The 22,054-nt window shown below is 33.7% G+C and overlaps 1 protein-coding gene across 1 annotated transcript; it reads left to right on the plus strand.

Moving 5' to 3' along the window:
* The first annotated feature begins 4,830 nt into the window (after positions 1-4,830).
* On the plus strand, positions 4,831-21,773 carry LOC138307911 (sodium- and chloride-dependent betaine transporter-like). Its single transcript, XM_069248839.1, has 13 exons — positions 4,831-5,023; positions 6,678-6,809; positions 7,068-7,362; positions 8,326-8,458; positions 9,687-9,821; positions 10,182-10,285; positions 11,741-11,865; positions 12,177-12,289; positions 14,509-14,640; positions 15,226-15,325; positions 17,374-17,474; positions 17,942-18,109; positions 20,586-21,773. Exons 1-13 carry the CDS (start codon positions 4,831-4,833, stop codon positions 20,727-20,729), a joined length of 1,875 nt encoding a protein of 624 aa, XP_069104940.1. The 3' UTR covers positions 20,730-21,773.
* The last annotated feature ends 281 nt before the right edge of the window (positions 21,774-22,054 follow it).

The following is a 22,054-nucleotide window of genomic DNA, read 5'->3' on the forward strand; positions in this document are numbered from 1 at the left end:
TTAACAGGAGCAGAAACTACCACTTTTATGGTGTGCCTCAACAAGGGGATAGATGCATATGTATTAAGTAAATGATGGCCCTTACAAATAATTCTGTTGTTTATATTTTACTCTTAATGTCGCGTTATCATTTATTATCATTTACATTTATGAACTCGTAAATACTGCACGGTATCTATGCTTTAAACATTTTGTGACATTTATATTTTGCGATTCTTATTGCCGCGGAATCCTTGTCTTGAATTACACACATTAAGGTGTCTCACAGCATCTTGAACAATATTCGTTGAAGGTTAATATCGGAAATATAAGAATGAATGCCAGTTTTGGTCGACAATGTGCGCCTTACGTGACAGGAATCCCGCATCCTATATTAGTATATTAATGCTGAGGTAGAAGGTAGGAGTTGTGCACTATAGATACTAAAAAATACAATGCTGTTCTTTCTGTAGAAATTATCAAAAAATTAAAAAATTTATCCATTTGATAAACCTGTTTTAATGATATAAATTTCATATCGTTTTTATTTTTTTATTTGTTTTTTAAATTGTGTACTTTATACATTATACTTGAAATGTGAACTTCAAAATTATTTTTAAAAGAAGGACATGTTGAAGATATATGGAATGTTAACATGTATGTAAACATGTAACTGGTTTTCAAATACATTTCTTTGTCTTTTTGTTCTCAACGTTCAACCAAACATGGAATTTTGGTTTTAATTTTGGGTTGATAACTAGCGAACTACATGTTTTTACACACGGGGTCATTTAAGGACGTGCCAGGGTTAAAGGTGGGGAAAATCGGAGTACTCGGAGGAAAAACTACCGACCGGAGGCCATTTTCTGGCAAATTCCGCACATGGTATTCAAACTCATGATTCGGAAGCTGAGGGCCTGTGGTAATATGCTGATCCAACTTAACCATGGCGCGATGTTTCGGTTTAAAACGCGATGTTGGCTATTTATGTGTCATTCAAAAACTTAGATAATGCGCGTGATAAACATATAAGCTAAGTAGTCTAGTAAAAATTATGTTGAATTTTAAAATATTCCAAAATCTAAAAGACTTCATTGTAAATGAAGGTCTTGCATCTTTATGTGTAAAATATTTCAAAAGCAATAAGGCTTTATCGTAAAAGAAGACTTTGAATCTTTTTTGCAAAACATTTCAAAAAGAAGAAGATTTTATTATAATGGAAGGTCTTTATTTTTAATGTGTTATTTTTCAACAGACCATATCATATGGTAACGACTTTATATCCTTGATATCACTACGAGCAGTTGCGGCTGTTGTGGAAAACTATGAAAGGGAATAAAGTTTCCTTCACTTCATGTCTTCTCAGTGACAAAGCTCGATGTTATATGGGTCCCCATTGACACCTGTAATATAACGCCCCATATAGTACAATAGACATGGTATAGGGGTATGAATGGGTGTCTATGTACTCCAGGGTTTTACAAATGAGGACATTTCTTTTACATAAATAAAGATAGGATTGTATTATCGCCATTCCTTACAGATTGATATCAGCAGTTACTATAGAAAGCTTGCATTTGGCTAGATATTATCTTCGTGAAAACTCGCCAGAAATGAAATTGCTTGTTGTTGATGCCGTTGTGGTTGTCCATTTTAAAGAGAGGTTAAAATACTGAAAATGTAAATACTATTTCAATGCCCATTTAGATTAATGATTTCTAGACATAGTTAGGAATTGGACGAAAATAATTAATTTCTCTAGCCATGAATATAATATTCTATTTTAACATAAATCTTAGTAATGAAAATGTAGATTACAAAACTCTCAATTTCGTTTCTATATAAGAGTTTCCGTCTACCAAGACATTCGTGCCACGTCATGTTTTGATCATGACGTCATTTACGATTCTATATTGATAATGAATAACACGAAGTGAATTCTGATTTTTTGTGGTGTGAAGTTGTTTCTTTATTAATGTGGGTTTTTTAGGCGTTGAGCTTATGTCATGGCGCGGCGTCCGCCGTCCGTCCGTCTGTCGTCCGTCCGTCAATATTTCCTTTAAATCGCTACTTGTCATAGAGTTCTGCATGGATTCTAACCAAATTTGGCAAGAAACATCCTTGCAGGAAGGAGGACAGATTTTGTATAAATTTTGGCTCTGACTCCCAGGGGATAGGAGTGGCGGGGCCCAATAGGAGAAATAGAGGCAAATCCTTAAAATCGCTACTTGTCATACAGTTTTGCATGGATCCTAACCAAATGTGGCCAGAAACATCCTTGGAGGAAGCGGAACAATGTTGGTATAAGTTTTTTTTTCTACCCCCTTGGGGCAGAAGAGGCGGGGCCCAACAGGGAATTTAGAGGTAAATCTGTATTCAGAACATTACTTGGCATTCCAAACCAAGTGAGCGATACAGGCCCTCTTGGACTCTTGTTGTTGTTGTTTTTCAAACATAATACTAGTTATTATTTTTCTGACAGTGCTCGTCATGCAAGAGATTCAAGAGGATGTGCTATTTGATGTGCGGTACAGGCCCTCTTGGACTCTTGTTGTTGTTGTTTTTCAAACATAATACTAGTTATTTTTATTTTATTTTCTGACAGTGCTCGTCATGCAAGAGATTCAAGAGGATGTGCAATTTGATATGAATAGATTTCTTAAAATAAATAATATGAACTCGTAAATACTGCATGGTATCTATGCTTTAAACATTTTGTGACATTTATATTTTGCGATTCATTTCGTGACATTTATATTTTGCGATTCTTATTGCCGCGGAATCCTTGTCTTGAATTACACACATTAAGGTGGTTCACAGCATCTTGAACAACAATCGTTGAAGATTAATAACGGATATAAGAATGAATACCAGTTTTGGTCGACAATGTGCGCCTTACGAGACAGGAATCCCGCATCCTATATTTGTATATTATTGACATCATCCTTGAAATGTGAACTTCAAAAATATTTTAAGGAAAGGACGTGTTGAATATATATGGAATATTTACATGTATGTAAACATGTAACCGGTTTGCAGATACATTTCTGTCTTTTTATTCTCAACGTTCAACCAAAATGGAATTTCGGTTGTAATTTTGGGTCGATAACTAGCGAACTACATGTTTTTACACACGGGGTCATTTAAGGACGTGCCAGGGTTAAAGGTGGGGAAATTCGGAGTACTCGGAGGAAAAACTACCGACCGGAGGCCATTTCCTGGCAAATCCCGCATATGGGATTCAAACTCATGATCCGGAAGTTGAGGGCCTGTGGTAATATGTTGATCCAACTTAACCATGGCGCGATGTTTCGGTTTAAAACGCAATGTTGGCTATTTAAATTTGTCATTCAAAAATCAGATAGTGCGCGTGATAAAACTAAAAGCTGAGTAGTCTAGTAAAAATTATGTTGAATTTCAAAATATTCCAAAATCTAAAAGACTTCATTGTAAAGGAAGGTCTTGCATCTTTATGTGTAAAATATATCAAAAGCAAGAAGACTTTATCGTAAAAGAAGGCTTTGAATCTTTTTTGCAAAACATTTCAAAAAGAAGAAGATTTTATTATAATGGAAGGTCTTTATTTTTAATGTGTTATTTTTCAACAGACCATATCATATGGTAACGACTTTATATCCTTGATATCACTACGAGCAGTTGCGGCTGTTGTGGAAAACTATGAAAGGGAATAAAGTTTCCTTCACTTCATGTCTTCTCAGTGACAAAGCTCGATGTTATATGGGTCCCCATTGACACCTGTAATAAAACGCCCCATATAGTACAATAGACATGGTATAGGGGTATGAATGGGTGTCTGTGTACTCTAGGGTTTTACAAATGAGGGCATTTCTTTTACATAAATAAAGATAGGATTGTATTATCGCCATTCCTTACAGATTGATATCAGCAGTTACTATAGAAAGCTTACATTTGGCTAAATATTGTCTTCGTGAAAATTCGCAAGAAATGAAATTGCTTGTTGTTGATGCCGTTGTGGTTGTTCATTTTAAAGAGAGGTTAAAATACTGAAAATGTAAATACTATTTCAATGCCCATTTAGATTAACAATTTCTAGACATAGTTAGGAAATGGACGAAAATAATTAATTTCTCTAGCCATGAGTATAATATTCTATTTTAACATAAATCTTAGTAATGAAAATGTAGATTACAAAACTCTCAATTTCGTTTCTATATAAGAGTTTCCGTCTACCAAGACATTCGTGCCACGTCATGTTTTGATCATGACGTCATTTACGATTCTATATTGATAATGAATAACACGAAGTGAATTCTGATTTTTTGTGGTGTGAAGTTGTTTCTTTATTAATGTGGGTTTTTTAGGCGTTGAGCTTATGTCATGGCGCGGCGTCCGCCGTCCGTCCGTCTGTCGTCCGTCCGTCAATATTTCCTTTAAATCGCTACTTGTCATAGAGTTCTGCATGGATTCTAACCAAATTTGGCAAGAAACATCTTTGCAGGAAGGAGGACAGATTTTGTATAATTTTTGGCTCTGACTCCCAGGGGATAGGAGTGGCGGGGCCCAATAGGAGAAATAGAGGCAAATCCTTAAAATCGCTACTTGTCATACAGTTTTGCATGGGTCCTAACCAAATGTGGCCAGAAACATCCTTGGAGGAAGCGGAACAATGTTTGTATAAATTTTTGTTTCTACCCCATTGGGGCAGAAGGGGCGGGGCCAAACAGGGAATTTAGAGGTAAATCTGTATTCAGAACATTACTTGGCATTCCAAACCAAGTGAGCGATACAGGCCCTCTTGGACTCTTGTTGTTGTTGTTTTTCAAACATAATACTAGTAAAAATTTTTTTAAATTTCTGACAGTGCTCGTCATGCAAGAGATTCAAGAGGATGTGCAATTTGATTTATTGAATGGCGAAAAGAAGAAATATTCAAGTACCGAGACGGTACCACAACGTGATGTCTGGTCCAGAAAGATCGAGTATCTGTTTTCGCTGATCGGGTACACAGTAGGATTAGGAAGCGTTTGGAGGTTTCCTTATTTATGTATGAAAAATGGTGGAGGTATGTTTTTGTTCTTTTTAGCCCAGCATTATCAGATGGAGAGCTATTCAAAACGCCTTTCGTCCGTGGTCACGGTCCGTCCGTTCGTCCGTTAACATGTGTTACTATCTGTACTTATTACACTGCATCGTAGGTGAATTCTGGCAGTACTTCCAAATTCATTTTAAGACTTTGTTTGGCTTTCTAACATTAAAACCTAATCATTGTAAGTAATGTAATTTTCAAATGTTGGTAACTTTTGATTGTAAATAATATATTAAAAGCACTGCTTGATTGGTGAGTGTGAGAATTACGGTACATATCCATTGTAACTTTAAAGACCCCCGAATCCGTGCTGTGGAGTTTGTGACTCAGAGGTAGACGGTAAACGGTTGAATATAGTTTGCTTTATGTATCCTATGTTTCATTTTGCCAAAAGTTAAACATAAACATAAGGCCATAAAAAGATACAAATCAACCAAATATTTTCTTTTATAGTGATGCTACACTATCGTGAAACCTTTCGCAATATTTGCTCAACCGAATGATTTCTCACAAATCTTAAATGTTTACATTGGCTACTGTCCAGCGTAAATGAATCTGGTCTACTAGCGGTCATTCTGAAGAATTTACACCTATCAGTTTATCATACTACCTTGCTGAAAGGTTGATTTCTAGGTTAATGTAAAAAGTCCCATAGAAACTGTCCACAGCCCAATATTCTTTGCATATCGAACGCAATACTATATGTCAATCTTTAGTAGCACTTCTTTATTGTTTGTGATTTCAGAGGCTAAATAGCCTGGAAACTTCGTTTTCATTTTCATCAACACTACAAGCACAAACATAACAAAATGGGACATACTTTGCTAAATATTCTACATTTAAAAAAAAATCTTTATTCATTTTGGATACACATTGTTTATATCCGAGCCATTTCTTGCAGGTTTATAACGGAGGCCAAGGATTTGACAGAAATTCAGATAATGTCAGATTTAAATAATGGTCCCAGGGTTTAGCAAGTGATAATGCAATGCACACCTGGGACCCATCTGCTGTTCCTAACTGATATACTCTGTACATGTTTATTATATGCAAATTGATTCAACACTATATTGGTTATCAGTAGTTTCATGTATCTTATTGACATCGTCATGTCTTTCCTCGTTAGCTAAATTAGGTTTAATGTTCTCTTTACAAAATAAACATTATTTCGTTTACTAAGGTTTTTTTTAAATATGAATATTACCTGTTCAGTTCTTCAGGTACATTTCATGAATATATATAATATATGTGTTTTATTCTGCAATATACAGTAATACCTTTGTGCTAAATAATCGTCAAACCGTTGTAACCAATACAGTGCGATATACAAACATTTTAACATTTCATAACTATATAGCGAAAAGTCAATGCAAACCTTTACTTCAAATACATATATAATAAGAAAACGCCTTATTACTTTACTTGTATATTCTATATACCATGAATTTACATATTACAGAGTTATCTGCCCTTGCATTGAATACATTGTGAAGTCATAATTTTATGAGGTTACGCTCGCAAATATATGACGTCAAAATTAATACCAACCTTTAAGGGCACATAACTCTGTATTACCCAAACACAGAATTGGTGACACTGATTGTCATTGATGGTTTTTTTCCAACAACAGGAGCGTTCCTGATTCCGTTCACGTTCTTTATGGTGACCTGTGGATTCCCCCTATATTATCTCGAGCTGTTACTAGGACAATTCTCAGGGAAGAGCCCTATGGTGGTATGGAATATATGTCCTCTGCTTAAAGGTACGTTTTTTCGACTTAGAGGTCATAGGTCTGTCTGCATATCTATTACTACTTACGGATATATATTGGTTGTGACGTCATGCATCTTTCAACATTTGTCAGCATTAAATTGTATTTGCCATTTCTGCGACCAGTCGTCCACTTTGTTGAGGTATCTTAGTATTTTTTCCGAATCGTGGATGTTGTTAGCTGTCCCATACACTTTGGAATCATACGCGAAAATAAAATTTTTCCGAACGTTGTTGTATATATTTGCAGGACTAGGCTACATGATGGTGTTTGTCTCTGTGATAGTCCCGTGGTACCTTGGAGTGGTTCTAGCCTGGATCCTATATTACCTCGGATACTCATTCTCCGCAAGTCTTCCTTGGGCTACGTGTGATAATGAATGGAACACAGATAGATGCGTGGTGCTCAGAACAGCCGCTCAAGTACCAACTAACACCACCAATATCACATACCTCCACAATACAAACATCACCGGTGTGACTAGCAATATAACTGTTGCTGACGAGACGGGGAACTTCCAAACATCAGCATTAGAGTTCTGGAGGTATGTTTAAGTATACGATATGCATTTTCTATATAACTACAAAGGTATACATAAAGATTTTTATGAACATAATAGTCGTTGATTATAATATTTTTTTCCCTTTTTAAAGCCATCGAAATAGACAATGAAATATCTGTACTTAAAAAAAACAAGAATAAATATAAAATTAAAAATAAAATCGCAAAGTGACATATTTCTTACTATATTGATATGTAACAACATATATCAGGCACTTTTTTAATTACGTTTTTTATTACGAAAAGATTACGAAAAGATGAATTCACGGTTTAAAAGCACATGTATGCATTAAGATGTACTCCAGTACACTTTGTCTTCCCTTCCAAAGTCTATGTATCTGATTTATGTCCTTACGTCAGTGAACCAATAGATGGTTTTGTGATTCATTTTGTCCCTCTATCTGATTTAAATGTGTGGGTTTTTTTTTAATTTGCTTTTGTAATATACCCCCAATATAAGTGTCATGTATTGTTTTACCTAAATCGGGAAAATCGCATTTTAAATTTTCGCGTATGAACTTAAGGGTAGATATCATTCAACTATTTTCATTATTTCACGGATCAAATTTTCGTAATCCTAGCAATGTACCGCGAATCGCGAAAATATCATCCCCGCGAAAATAACCGGCAACACGGTATTTCCTTCGACAGCCGTCGACTGGCAAGCTACATCTGTATGGTTGTAAATTTTCGCTTGAGTTATATATCGCATTCTACTTTTTAAAACTTATTCGCAGATATCTATTTTATTGTAGCATTTGAAAACGTTATTCACATGATGTGATTAGTAATACCATAATTATGCGTGGTACTAAATCTCGCATTTTTTTATTGTGAATTCTCGAAATTAGCGAAATTAAAACCCTGCAAATATACATAGATAAATTACAGCATAAAATTATCTTAAATATTGTAAGTTTGTAAATTTTGAATCAAATTATTTCAGATACAAAGTTCTGAATATATCCAGCGGAATTGATAGCTGGGGGAGTGTACAGTGGCCAACAGTTCTCATGTTACTTCTAGCATATGCATTGTCATTCGCCTGCATTGTGAAAGGTGTCAAATCTGTCGGCAAGGTAATTTTTTATGCATATTTGAAATAAGACACCACGATTACGCCATTGTATGTATTTGCTGCTCTTAATATCGCGTCGTATGTTTTGTCCCAGTTTTTTTTAATCTTTTATATAGAATATATCATTTTTATTCACACAAATACCCGACAGATTTAACGGCTTTTAGTCCGTGAAACTTGCGCTTCAAAACGTAATTTCCATTCCTTAATGCCGGACAAAAACAATCATGTTTCAGCGATAATTTACCTGTATGATAAACTCCACGGGCAGTAATAGTAGTCAATTTGCTCTTCGTTTGAATTAATTGCGTCATTACACCATTGTGTTATCGGTGAGAGCATTTAATGGCCGACATTACATACCATGTATTTTAAGACCTTCCATGTTTGTAATTTTGTTTATAGAATAAATACACGTACCCGGCCTATTATATTATTTTTAAAAGACATCCTTATCTGTCTAGAAGTCTTTAGAGCTTCGCTTCTAAGTTGAATATCAATGTTTTTTAATGACTTCATAAACACAAAAGAAATGAGAATACTGCTTAAAAGTCGTGCTTCGATGATGAAGGCTATAACAGAGACGCTACCTCTTCCTTAACATCTGATTCTGTTATGCTTACTGTTTGGCTAATTCTTTTCATGGTTATTTTATCAACTTCAAACTAGAAAATCCGCTTATATAATCCTTATTTAACTCGCGAAGTGCTAATATAATTTCATGTTATTTCTCGAATCAGATTTCTTGAATTCTAGCATGTTTGTGTCTGGCAAAATCGTGAAAATTTACCACAAGCCGTCCTACATCTAATTGCTGCTCGGTGATTTTTTTCCCGTTTCTCCGGCTCTCCTCCAACATATAAACAGCACGTCCTTAAATGAACCTGGCTATTTATAGGACGTTAAATTATCAAACTGAACCAAACTTGAGCATTTTTTTGCTGCAGTATAATTTTGTCATCTGTCCGTAAAATGAGAACAATGTCGGTGGTCCGGCCGCTCTTAAAAAATTCTTGTTTCCACTACTTCTCAGAAAGTGCAAAGGGGTCTATCTCATATAAATGTTCTGAATATTCTTTTAAGTTTATATGTGTAATGTCTCCAAGTAAAGAAGAGAAAAACAGAGAAAAAGTTTATTTGTTATTTACTGATACAGATCTATTATTGGTGGTCGTCAAGGTCCTCATATTCTAAATACAATCATATCAGTTAAAGTTCTTTAATTACAGGTAGTTTACGTCACGGCCACACTGCCTTATGTCCTCCTGACAGTCATACTTATCCGAAGTTTGACGCTAGATGGCGCTGTTGACGGTATTGTTTACTACATCAAACCGGATTTTAGCAGGCTGTTGCATTTCCAGGTAAACTGTTTATAAAAAAACCCTTGGCTCCTTCAAGTTAAAGCCATGCCGCTGTATAGCAACACCGATTAGACTAATAGATCATGTTCAGAAGGCAATTAATACTCGTTTATTTTGATGTGGAATTTCGATTTCTGATTGGTTAATATTTTTTTTTTGTACAAAATGCGATGAAACGAAAAGAAGTTTGGTAATGAATGCTATAAACCCCATGTGTGTGTATATCAATTTATATACCACTATATCATTTTATCAAGATAAGTTATCACATGTCAACGAACTTTTGCAACAGAGGATACTATTCTTCCATATATATTTGAAAATTTTCCTGTTTTCGACAAAACTCTTGTTTATGTACAGGTATGGTTTGAGGCCGCATTACAGGTTTTCTATTCTCTGGGTCCTGCGTGGGGCGGAGTAATCACCATGGCCAGCTTCAACAAATTCCATAACAAGTGTATGGGGTAAGGTCAGCATGTCCACATTAACTTCAGCATGGAAACTAAGAAATTACATGTTCCATTACGAATATTAAACTTTAAGATAAAGATGTTCAACCGCTGACAAATGATAATTTTTCTCAATCAAAAACCGGAGCAGACGATTACGTATTTTTCTGAAGTAACCAAAATACTTGCTATACTACATTACCACCATTGAAAAATTTGAGCTTCTAATTTTTAATTACTTCAAGTTAAAAATAACAAAAATGATTAATTGTATCCCGAAAAAATCTGTGGCACTGTAACCTGTATGGAATGAAGTACTGATTGCGCATGAACCGAAAGGAAAATGAATCATTTTAGATTACATTTTGTGTGAATGAGACACATATATACAGGATTAATTACCAATTATTGCTCAAATGATGGGTATAATTTATGCTCTGTCGGCAATGGAGCATCTTTAAGCATCCACATCACTGATTGTCTTTTGATCTACCTGGTGGGTATGCTATATAAACGGTTATCAACACGGGGCAAAAATCACGGATATAAAGTCCATCGGTTTTGAATTTTCGCGATCTGACTATCCAGGATTATATGATTCAACCTTTCATCAATGTTTAGCGGATCTTTTTTCGCGATCATAAAAGTGTTTTGCAAAATCACGAAAATATCTTCTCCACGAAAATGAACGGTTATACAGTATGCGGTACAGAATGGACTAATATATGCTTTTATTTCTAAACTAGTTTGAACAACTTGTGCACACTATTAGTAATAACATTATACTGTGATTATGCGATAATGAATTTCGTTTTTCCTTTTAATAAGTTTTTTTTATCAGCAATGCGTATTTCAGGTTATCTACCTTTTCAGGAAGGAATTAAATGTTAAGTCATGCGATTATGTGCGTAACATCATGTTTCTGGAGAAAATAACGCTCACAAAATAATGACGTCATAATTGCTACCTACTCGCAAGGACAGCTAACTTTGTGCAAAGACTAAATATATCAAAGACATTTGTTCTGGTCTACTGTGCTCTTCGTGACGTCCCTCCATGTCGGGATGATCTTGACATTATTTCTCTTATATCGTCTTAACGTGTGTGATTGTGCTTCGAGCGATACTATTTCATGTACTGTACATTTCTAAAATAAGTTTTATATATTTTATATTTTAGCGCTCTGAGAAGGTATTGACTTAAGTGAAATCTTTTTAATTTCGCGTAACCACTACATCTCACTATATACATGTATAAGCAATATATTTAAGCGCTATTCTAAAATTGGCTTAATATCACGAGTACGAAAAAGCCCTAAAATTAGAATGTATGGTCCATGTGACGTCATGTTGTGTACTTTTATGTTTATTGTAACGCCTTGTAGTATGTTTTTATGTTTCCAGTGACGCCATATTGTGTGTTTTTATGTTTCCAGTGACGCCATGTTGTGTGTTTTTTTTATGTTTCCAGTGACGCCATATTGTGTGTTTTCATGGACCTATTCACGGCATTTTATTGTGGATTTGTTGTTTTCTCCATCGTTGGTTTCCTTGCCCATGAATCGGGAATGAAGGTTGACGAAGTGGTTGAAGCAGGTATATCTACTGACTGCATATAATGTTAACCTCACTTAGTCTAGCTAAAATAAAAAGATGTTACAAAATATTTGTATAGTTTTTTATAACACGCTTTATACATACAGTTGTATCTAAAATGAAATGGCGGATACGTAAGCACTAAAAATCATTTTTCCTATAACCACCTTAATTAGATATTGTATTCACTGATATACTAGATACATCATGATTTAGTTCCTCCTTTGTTTCACGTGGTAAGTAAAAATAATTGACAATGAGAAGACAATTATATTATTTTGTTATAAAAGTACTGATTGTTTTATTCCCAGGTCCAGGTTTAATTTTCCTTACTTACCCAGAAGCCCTGGTTCGACTTCCGCTTCCGCAGCTTTGGTGTGTTCTTTTCTTTGTAATGCTGGTGTTCGTTGGAATCGACAGCCAGGTAAAATGAAGACTGTTTATTATAATATACCCTCTTTATTTCGCTGGTATGATATTTTCGTGATTTCACAGGACATTGAATATAAAATGTAAAATTTAAAATCGTTATATATAAATTTTTGAATTATAAGCGCGAAATGTTTAACCGCATAAATAACTGGTCATACGAATCATGAAGGTTATTCTTTTTATATCTAATTCTTTTTATATCTAATCACACGCACACAATATATCATACTTAAGTTCTAAGAAGAAAAACTGTCAATGAATGTGGTCACTACTGAAAATATTGTTATTTGAGAGTGTCTAATAACTAAAATATTGTGGTATACTGATCACGGTGTATATGTCCCAACATATTACCACAAGCCCTCCACCTATGGGTTGCGAGTTCAAATCCCATGTGGAGCAGTTGCCATGTGTTGACCGTTGGTAGGGATTTTTTTCTCCGAGTACACCGACGTTCCTCCACCAACAAACCTGACACGTCCTTAAATGATCATGGCTGTTAATAAACATTTCCATCAACTAAGCGAATGTGAGAATGAGCTGTGAATGTGAACTTTCGTGGGTGTCATTACAAAATTACTTAACATAATAAGCAGGTGAGTGATACAGGCGCACTTTTTTCACAAATCCTCAATTGTACCTACATAAATGACCATTTATTCATTTATTTGTTTCTTTTTTTTTAAATAATATACACAAGGCAACATTTACAAGAGATACATGAAAGACAAATATAATAAATATTACGTTTGAAGAATTATTCTAAGTCAAATATTTAATTGTACTTACAAGTATCTTATTAAACATAACATAGTACACACATTTTGTCAACCAATTTTATTGAATCAATTAAAAGGATCGGGCAACAGGCTATGCCTATATAAGCCCTTTCCTAGCCACACAAATATTGACTACACACATTAAAGATCTATCAAGAGTTATTTTCTTTCCTACAAATGAAAAATGACCATTTTATAGTTCGTTTGTCGATACAGAATAATGTATGATCAAATCGATAGCAGCCTAGAGATTATATAAATGATACATGTATAATGCTAATAAAACGAATTACATGGAAATATACACGTCAAAAAACAAAAACCCACAAATCAACAACACTTCAAACAGAAATTTAAATAAAATACCTGCATGTCACACTCTTCAATTAAAATACATTTTCTCTGCCTAGATACATCTACCGAAAATGATATTTCGTCACAGCATGTATATTCATGTAGGTATATTGTGGGCGAACTGACTACAAACAAGGAAATAACTATGACAGCTTCTGCAAATTGTTTCGTCGTCGTTAAGAAAATTGGGGTTAGTAATTTTATTGGTCAGTTTGAAAAAGCCATGAGAACGTGATCCCATATCAAATGTTGTTTGAAAGATTTATGTATAAATCTAGTTTGTTTGATCAATTAACGTCCTATCAAAAACCTGGGTCAAGTAAGAATTTGGAGGTGGGCATCTTAAAACGTTCAACATATCTAAACTTTGGCTCATAAATTGAAGACAATGATCGAGGAATTTTCCGTCGATTTTGCTACTTACTTGGTCTAGACAGTGCACATATTTGTTGATTTTCCCCACATACAAGTTTTCAAGTTTTTAAAAACTTTTTCCTTATTTTAAATTAAATTTTTAATGCAACTGTCGCCATAAAAGCAATTGCATGGATCAGTGCCTATAGTGTGCATTGAACGAATCGATGCAAAAGTTGGAATATGGCGATTTATTAAATGTACAATCAAATATATTTTGAAAAGTTATATAGTATATCTATACTTAAAATCATTTTGTTTAATTGATATCACTGTTTACAAGATCATAAAGACTTATTTGGTGAAGAAGAAAAGTATTCTGTATTCATGTAACACGATGGCAGTAAGGTACACCATTTTAGATGTACAAAACAATTTACACAGCTATTCGATATATCAAATATAGTGCAAGTGGAGGTAGAATAACCTTGATTAATGAGATGTCACCTCTAGAGTTCACATTCACAGCTCACTCTTACATTCACTTGGTTGATGGAAATATCTATTTCGTCTACATTGCTAATAGGACGTTAAACTAATCAAAGCCAAACCAATTAAAAGCCACGCCCATTTAAGAATGTGCTATGTTAATATGTTTGAAGCCGGAGTACCAGAAAAAAACCCACCGACCAGCTAAACAAATAAAAACAATATATACTTACAGTTCGGGATGCTGGAGACTGTTGTTAGTGGCTTGGTTGATATGTACCCTAAGACACTTGGTAGACACAAACTTATACTGCTGACTGGGCTGTTCATTGTTTACGTGTTAAGCGGTCTGATCTTCGCGTCGCAGGTAAGTTACACTGTCATCGTCATCCTCCTGCTCATCATCGTGTTTATATCATCAATATCACCATAGTTTTCATTACCATCATCATCATTATCATCAATATCACCATCATTTTCATCACCATCTTCATCATCATCATCATCATTTTCATCACCATCTTCATCATCATCATCATCATCATCATCATCATCATTATTATCATCATCAATATCACCATCATTTTCATCACCATCATCATCATCATCATCATCATCATCATCATTTTGAAATTTCATCATCATCAGCAGCATCATCTTCGCCTTCATGATCACCGTGATCATCATGGTCATGATCATCATCATCATCACATCATCATCATCATAATTGTTTACTTTAATTTTCTAAATGTGAGAGAAAAAAACCCAGAAATATTGAAATGTAAGTATATGACACATCTTGTTTCTCTTGCATGAAAGTCAAACTTTTTTTTCACATTTTCAACATTCTAGAGAAGACATAAGATTAATGGTTCGTTTTATTTATATCTAAATTGGATATTGTAGAAATTAACAAAACTGAACTTTTATCAATTAATGTATTTTTTCACAGGGTGGAGTATATGTATTCCAGATGATAGATTGGTATATAGCCGCCTACTGTATCTTCGTCGGTACACTGCTCGAGTGTGTTGTTATCGGATGGCTGTATGGTAGGTATTTATGAATGTATCATTCTGTTTAGCACTACTACATAATTTTCTGTCAATTTTGAAGCTGACTTTAGCACTCACTATACAATTTCCTGTCAATTTTGAAGCTGACTTTAGACAAGCAACGTCAAACTATTGCTTTTGGCAGTAAGGTACTCCATTCTAGAAGTACAAAAAATGTACACAGCTATTCGATATATCAAATGTAGTGCAAGGGGAGGTAGAATAACCTTGATTAATTTAAAGTAAGTGAAGTGTTTTATGGATGGCGACATTTCTATTTTTTTTTTTCTTTAAAAAAAATCATGTTAGTTTCGTTGACTCTTCAGAAAAACGAGGCAGACAAAGAAAATAAATTCATTTAATTTCTTTTACAAGTGTCTTGGAAAGAAACGATTGCAATTATATTTTTTGCAATAAAACATGAAAGGGAAAGTACGCTTCATGTCTGGAACAAACAAAGAGAAATTAATGAAAGATAAGTTAATATAACTGAACTTGTGTCGTAAATCATGTAAGGAGTAATGATTAATGGTTTTAATTTTGAAATAGGTTTACATCTGAAAAAACAAGACATTCATGAAAGCAAACTTAACCTTAAAGGTTATTACAAAGGCTGTCAAACCCAAATATGTAAATAATTTGCTTTGGTTAAAGCACTCAATGTTATGATTATCTGTCCATGAACAGTACTATTGGCATCGTAGAACTTTTTATTACTATTTTCTCATTTTTCATTTTAATTCATTCAAATTTTTTAATTTTGTTCATCGTTTCCAAGTGGTATATATTAATTTTGATTTTTAGTACTTGGTTATGAGGAACGGGAATTATTTTATTGTTTTTCTGTTTAATTCACGAACATTTTAATTACAGTAGACATATTATTTCATAGTTTTTGGTATTTAACTTTAGAATAATTTTGCATCTTATTGTTTACATAATTTAATTATGATTCTGACGTGACATTTACCCATTTCACTTTAAATTTTTTTTAAAAATTAAATTCAAGTTTATATATCTTATTAACATAATTGCCATTACTATGCAATAATTCATATTTAGCAGGCCAACATAAAATAATGAAAAATAAACAATACTAAAAAACGGCAAAAAGTGTCAGTTAACGTGTTGACTGGTGTTATAATTAAAAATGCATTTATTTCATAAGATAACTTAATGATTCGTTGTAATATCAATTAACCATGATAATCAGGATTGAACCAGAATAAATATACATTTTCGTATTTCAGAAAATAAAACATTGAAACATTGTTGTGATTGCTCTATAATTATTAGTATTGTTATTAAACTATTATTATGACTGTATTTTGAGAAGCTCTATTTGTTTTGAGTCCAATACCTGTTTTGGTCGTGTATGGAAAGGCTCTGTGCGAGACTACAGATAAGCTGGCCCCGATTTCTCGAAACAAAAATGCAGTTTTTCTTCTCGAAACAAAAATGCAGTTTTTCTCCTTATGTAACTTATATGAAAATTTATGACTTAAGTCAATTTTTGACTTAAGTTTGTTTCGAGAAATTGAGGCCAGGTGTGGTTATTCGGCATAGTTCAAAAGAATTGAATAACGGTACATTGTGGTTGCTTTGAAGTTGGGTGTTACGGTTTCTCTTATCGTCAATAAAAGTCTCTGCTGTTCTATGTTTGGTCAGTATTTTCCTATATTGCCTACAGTTGTGTACCATAACATAGTCCAGGGGTGGATATAACGACAGTGATAGTAACCCCTGAAGTATTGAGGATGAGGGTTATGGAGGAGTGGTAAATGAATGGCATACAGGACCACTGCTACAGCTCAAACTGTCCAGTACAAAAACTACAATAGGTGAAGGCATCAATATGAACCTATACTTTTAATTCTTAAGTGAACCAAGGCATACTACGAGTAATCCAGGTGTTTCGTAGGCTAAAGCATCCTTTGTTGGTATCCCCCTTTACGTTCATTTACATTTAAGCTTATTGTTTTTATTGAACTAATTAAATATAACTTGTTTGCGCTTATCAACTAATGAAGTGTATTTTTTGACAGGAGCTGAAAGATTTAGTCGGGATGTTGAGCTGATGACCGGACGACCAGTTCACCTTCTTGTTCGATGGTCCTGGTTACTTGTTGTGCCATTAGCAATGTGTGTACGTACTCACGGTTTTGGTTATGTCCTTATTTTCCCGCAATATAATTCATAATTATAGAGCCTTCAAATAATTTGTCAGATCATCAGTTCTAAAACATTAAAAGTCAATACTAGTATTTATTGGCAAAATCGGCATAACATTTGTATTAATTACAATCTCTGCAATTTTATGGATCTGTTGGTTTTAAACCAATATCGGGTATCATAACCGATAAAGTATATGATTAAAATACCGGTCGTATAGAAAAAAAATGCGATCTCTAAAATACGTACAATAAAATTTAATGATTATATACTTTCACTACGGTCATATCGTGACAATCTGTTTCGTTAAAATTTAATTTTCTAATTTCTTTTTAAAATTCGTGAAATATCTGCCCCGCAAAATAATGTTATATGGTATTAAGATATAAGCTGGAATGCACATACAAACTTAATGCAAAAATCTCTTTGTTTATTGAACAGGTTTCTCTTATCTTAGTCATCACAAATATGACAAGTCCATCATCAAAGGAGTACACTTACCCAGACTACATAGGGATTGTGGGTAATTTTATTGGCATCCTGCCAGTTCTGCCAATACCACTATTCATGCTGACTCAAATTTTAACCACGCCAGGGACATTTATTCAGGTATTTATTGCTTACGGTTAAAGACCCACTACCTTTGCGAAACGGCCATTGATTTTTAAAATGGGAATATAAAACGAAATTGATAATTACGAAATTGTAGAGTTAATATGACTGAAGTCAATTGCCTTAAAGATGCTCCACCGCTGACAAATGTCATTTTTTCACTATCAATAAGAAGCAGACGATTTTATTTTTTTTCTTTAGTTACAAAAGTTACTTATTTAACACTATTACTACCATTGAAAAGTTTGAGCTTCTGATTTTACTTCGAAAAATAATTAATTGCATCCCGAAAAAATTCCGTGGCACTATATCCTATATGGAATGATTACGCATGCACTAAATGCAAATCAAATCATTTTATATTATTTTTTGTGTTAACTAGACATATATATGCACGATTAAACACCAATTATTGTTCAAATGATGAATACCATTTATACTCTGTCGGCGGTGGAACATCTTTAAAGGGCGCACCCAGATGTTTCAGTAACCATCAATTATGCAGTGTTAAAAAGTGTTATTTATGGAAATAATGGAGCCGAATTTTATTTTTATTTCTATTTTTATTCATATATTCACTCTCTATCCTTATCCCAAAACCCCCATCTGAGAAGGAACTCCCCATTGGAGAAGGAAGAAATTTTATTTCCGTAACAGATATTCCGTTTTTGGTCAGCTTATTATATTGGAAGGTGGTCTAAATCACTTGTAACGCTTGCAAATAAAGACCGATAACACAGAACGTCTGCCGGATGAAGATTACGTTTGTCAGATCATATGAACGTTTGAACCTCTCGATTATATCATGAGCTTCAAAGCATCATATCCATGGTGATTAGCCATGATTCTTTTCCCCATATGTATAAAAAATGCCGGCCGCAAACTAAAGCTATCAGTATGTAGCATTGGATTTTGAAGATTGTTTTTTTCTTATATTTCCATGTTTGTGTTACCTCAGAAGTGCTTCGCACTTCGTGCCCTTCGCTTTGCGCCCTTATTAGCTTAATGTTAATACTACAACTATCATCACATGACTAAAATTAATCGAATGCTAATTTTCATAACGCGGGTCGTCTTATGTTCCCGCCGTCATCCTTATGACCACACGTTAGTTAACTATCACTATTCAAGACGGAAAGCATCGAAATGAATATTCATTGTTTAAATAGATTACACAAGAAATCATGTATTATTTGACATTGTAACCTCATCTTAGGTCATCAATATGTATTTTCTTATGTTATTGTTTGTAAGAAACTTTTGATTTTTATTTCGGAATAGGTAGTGGGCCTGTAACGAGGAAATTTTCGAGCGAGGATATTCTAGCTTAGTCACCTTTCAAACTCATCGCGTTGTGCATCTATTATGGAATTATTCACATGTAAAATTTCCACTTCTAAATGAGTGAAAATTTTCTTACCTCGAATATTTTTACTTTTACAGTATCGAGTTTGTAATATTTATGGTGTTGTCTTTTATTATATATTTTACCCTTTTTATGATTTTATTTTTGCGAGACAAATAAGGATGTTTGATATTTGATTTCTATGTCAAAATCGAATATCATTACGATAAAATGTTATAAGATAATGTAATTGAAATTCAGTTGTTGCGGAACAGAGTTTGAAATCTTACACAACGAACACGAAATCGACTTTGTGTCTTTAAAGATGCTACATCGTCAACGAATGGTCATTTTTGAATCGTTTTTTCTTCTGTATTAAAAGTTACATGCTTTACGCTAATGCCATCTTTGACTAGTTCAGAATATTTTTTTAATATAATAAATTACGTCCCGAAAAAAATTCATGGTAGTATGCCCAATATAGAATGAAAGCAAACGAATTTTGCATTTTTGTGTTAATTAGACATATGTATGCGATTAAACATCAATTATTGTCCGAATAATTAATATAATTGTTTATGCTTTGTCGGCGGTGAATTATCTTTAACTGACATTTGCTGGCCTTTTGGCGTCATGGTATATATACAAGTCAGTATATTGAACATTCAACTTATCAACCATGTTGTGCTATGTCTTACCAATTAAGATGGATTAATTCAAAAATACATAAATGTAGTAACCTATCTTATATTTTTGGCAAATACTGGTCCAAAATTTTGCTTTCACTTATGTCTCACATATCTACATCTACAGCGCCAACATTTTTATCGTAAAAAATAAATAGAAACTCACCAAAAGAGTTACGATACACATTCTGCTACTTTTAAATATCCCAATAGATATTGATAACCCTTCATGTTCGACGACCAGGCTCCGGGATCATGAAACAGTCTTAGACTGAAGTTTTGACTTAGCCAATCAAAAATGACGTAACTTTTTGTAACGTCATCTGTGATTGGCATAGTATAAACTTAAGACTGTCTTTGACATGATATGGAGACAGAACGGCGCATTAAGAACAGAAATAAGGAATAAATGTGTTAATGATTTTGAACTATTTCTTTTCAGAGAATTAAGTCCCTTGTGCGGCCGTCGTCTGACTGGGGCCCGAACGACACGGAGACACAACGGCAATACAAGTCGTATGAATACAATGGCGGTTGGTGGCAAAATATCATTGTAGATTTCCTAGGGCAACGTTCAGACAGATAAAAACCTTATTTTCATGGAATAACAGGATTCACGTCGTCTGCTTATTTAGACTTAGTTTCATATAATTGACAAACACAGCTACATATTATTATGTAATATGCATTCTATATGGATGTGTATGTTTTTTTTTTGTTTATACTTAGTTGGCCATTATGTATATGTTCCTGTGGCATTGGAACGTGTTTTATGGGGGCGCTTTACGTCTTCCATATGTAAATTACCTGCGTGGCGTGTCGTCACAATTAATCTTGAATTCAGTTTTACTTCCTTTCATACATAAGTTGCATTCTCTTTCAATTTATACACTTTTGTAAAAAGAGTTGACGATTGAAATACATAAAATGATTCCGAGTGTAATTCCTGACACATGTAATACAAATGACAAAATCAGTTGATTTCGTTCAAATTGATGTTTTAAAAAACCGTCAAATATCTACCTTTACATCTGTAACAAAATTAGGAAAAATGCAAGCTGAATTCAAAAAGTTTGGAAAGTTTAAGTTTCAATATACTTATAGCGCTTGATGCACTTAGCATTGAATCGATCATTCATTGCCATGGTATAATTCTAAAATATTACTTTCTCTCGCGGCTACTAAATTTCTCACTCGCCGTTCAAAGCATTAGTAACACAAAGATTAATTTTCGCGGATTTTAATTTTTTGACTGGAGCATCAGTGAATTTAATTGTGCAAGAATTGAGGAAGATATAAATTCGGGGAGAATTGTGGAAGATATATATTCGGGGAGATATCTTTTCGCGAAAATACCTTAACCGCCAAATTAGTAAAAACATATCCAATAAATTTGGTTTACATATTTCTGAATCATTAGATTATCTGCTAAAGTAAGGAAAATGGCTTTGAAAAGCGATGTGAAATATATCTTAATGTTGAAAATCTATAATGAAACTTCCACTTAATATATTACAAATTGGATAGATTATACAATTGGTTGGTTGTTCACATTTCTCTGTCTGCATACATTATTTAAAGTGTTGCTTGATTGAATGTAATAAAATTGTATGTTTCTCATTTTATTGAACCCCAGTATTTCTTGATTAATTTTTATATAAGCAACTGAACACTTCAAACTCACTTGACAAAAACTGTTACTGAAATGAAATAAAAAGAAATAAAATATTTTAGTAGAACAAAAACGTTTAAAGTACGAGAACATGTCATACCATGAAGAAAAGTTGTGGTCTACAATTTTTCATTTCACATTTCTATAGTATTATTGGTAATTGTAAAGTAATTTCTGCAGAAATATTTTCATCTTAGCAATCATTTACATAAGGCATAACAAACAAGAATTTTACACTG

Source organism: Argopecten irradians, chromosome 14, assembly GCF_041381155.1.
Source record: "Argopecten irradians isolate NY chromosome 14, Ai_NY, whole genome shotgun sequence".
In the NCBI taxonomy this organism is placed as follows: Eukaryota; Metazoa; Mollusca; class Bivalvia; order Pectinida; family Pectinidae; genus Argopecten; species Argopecten irradians.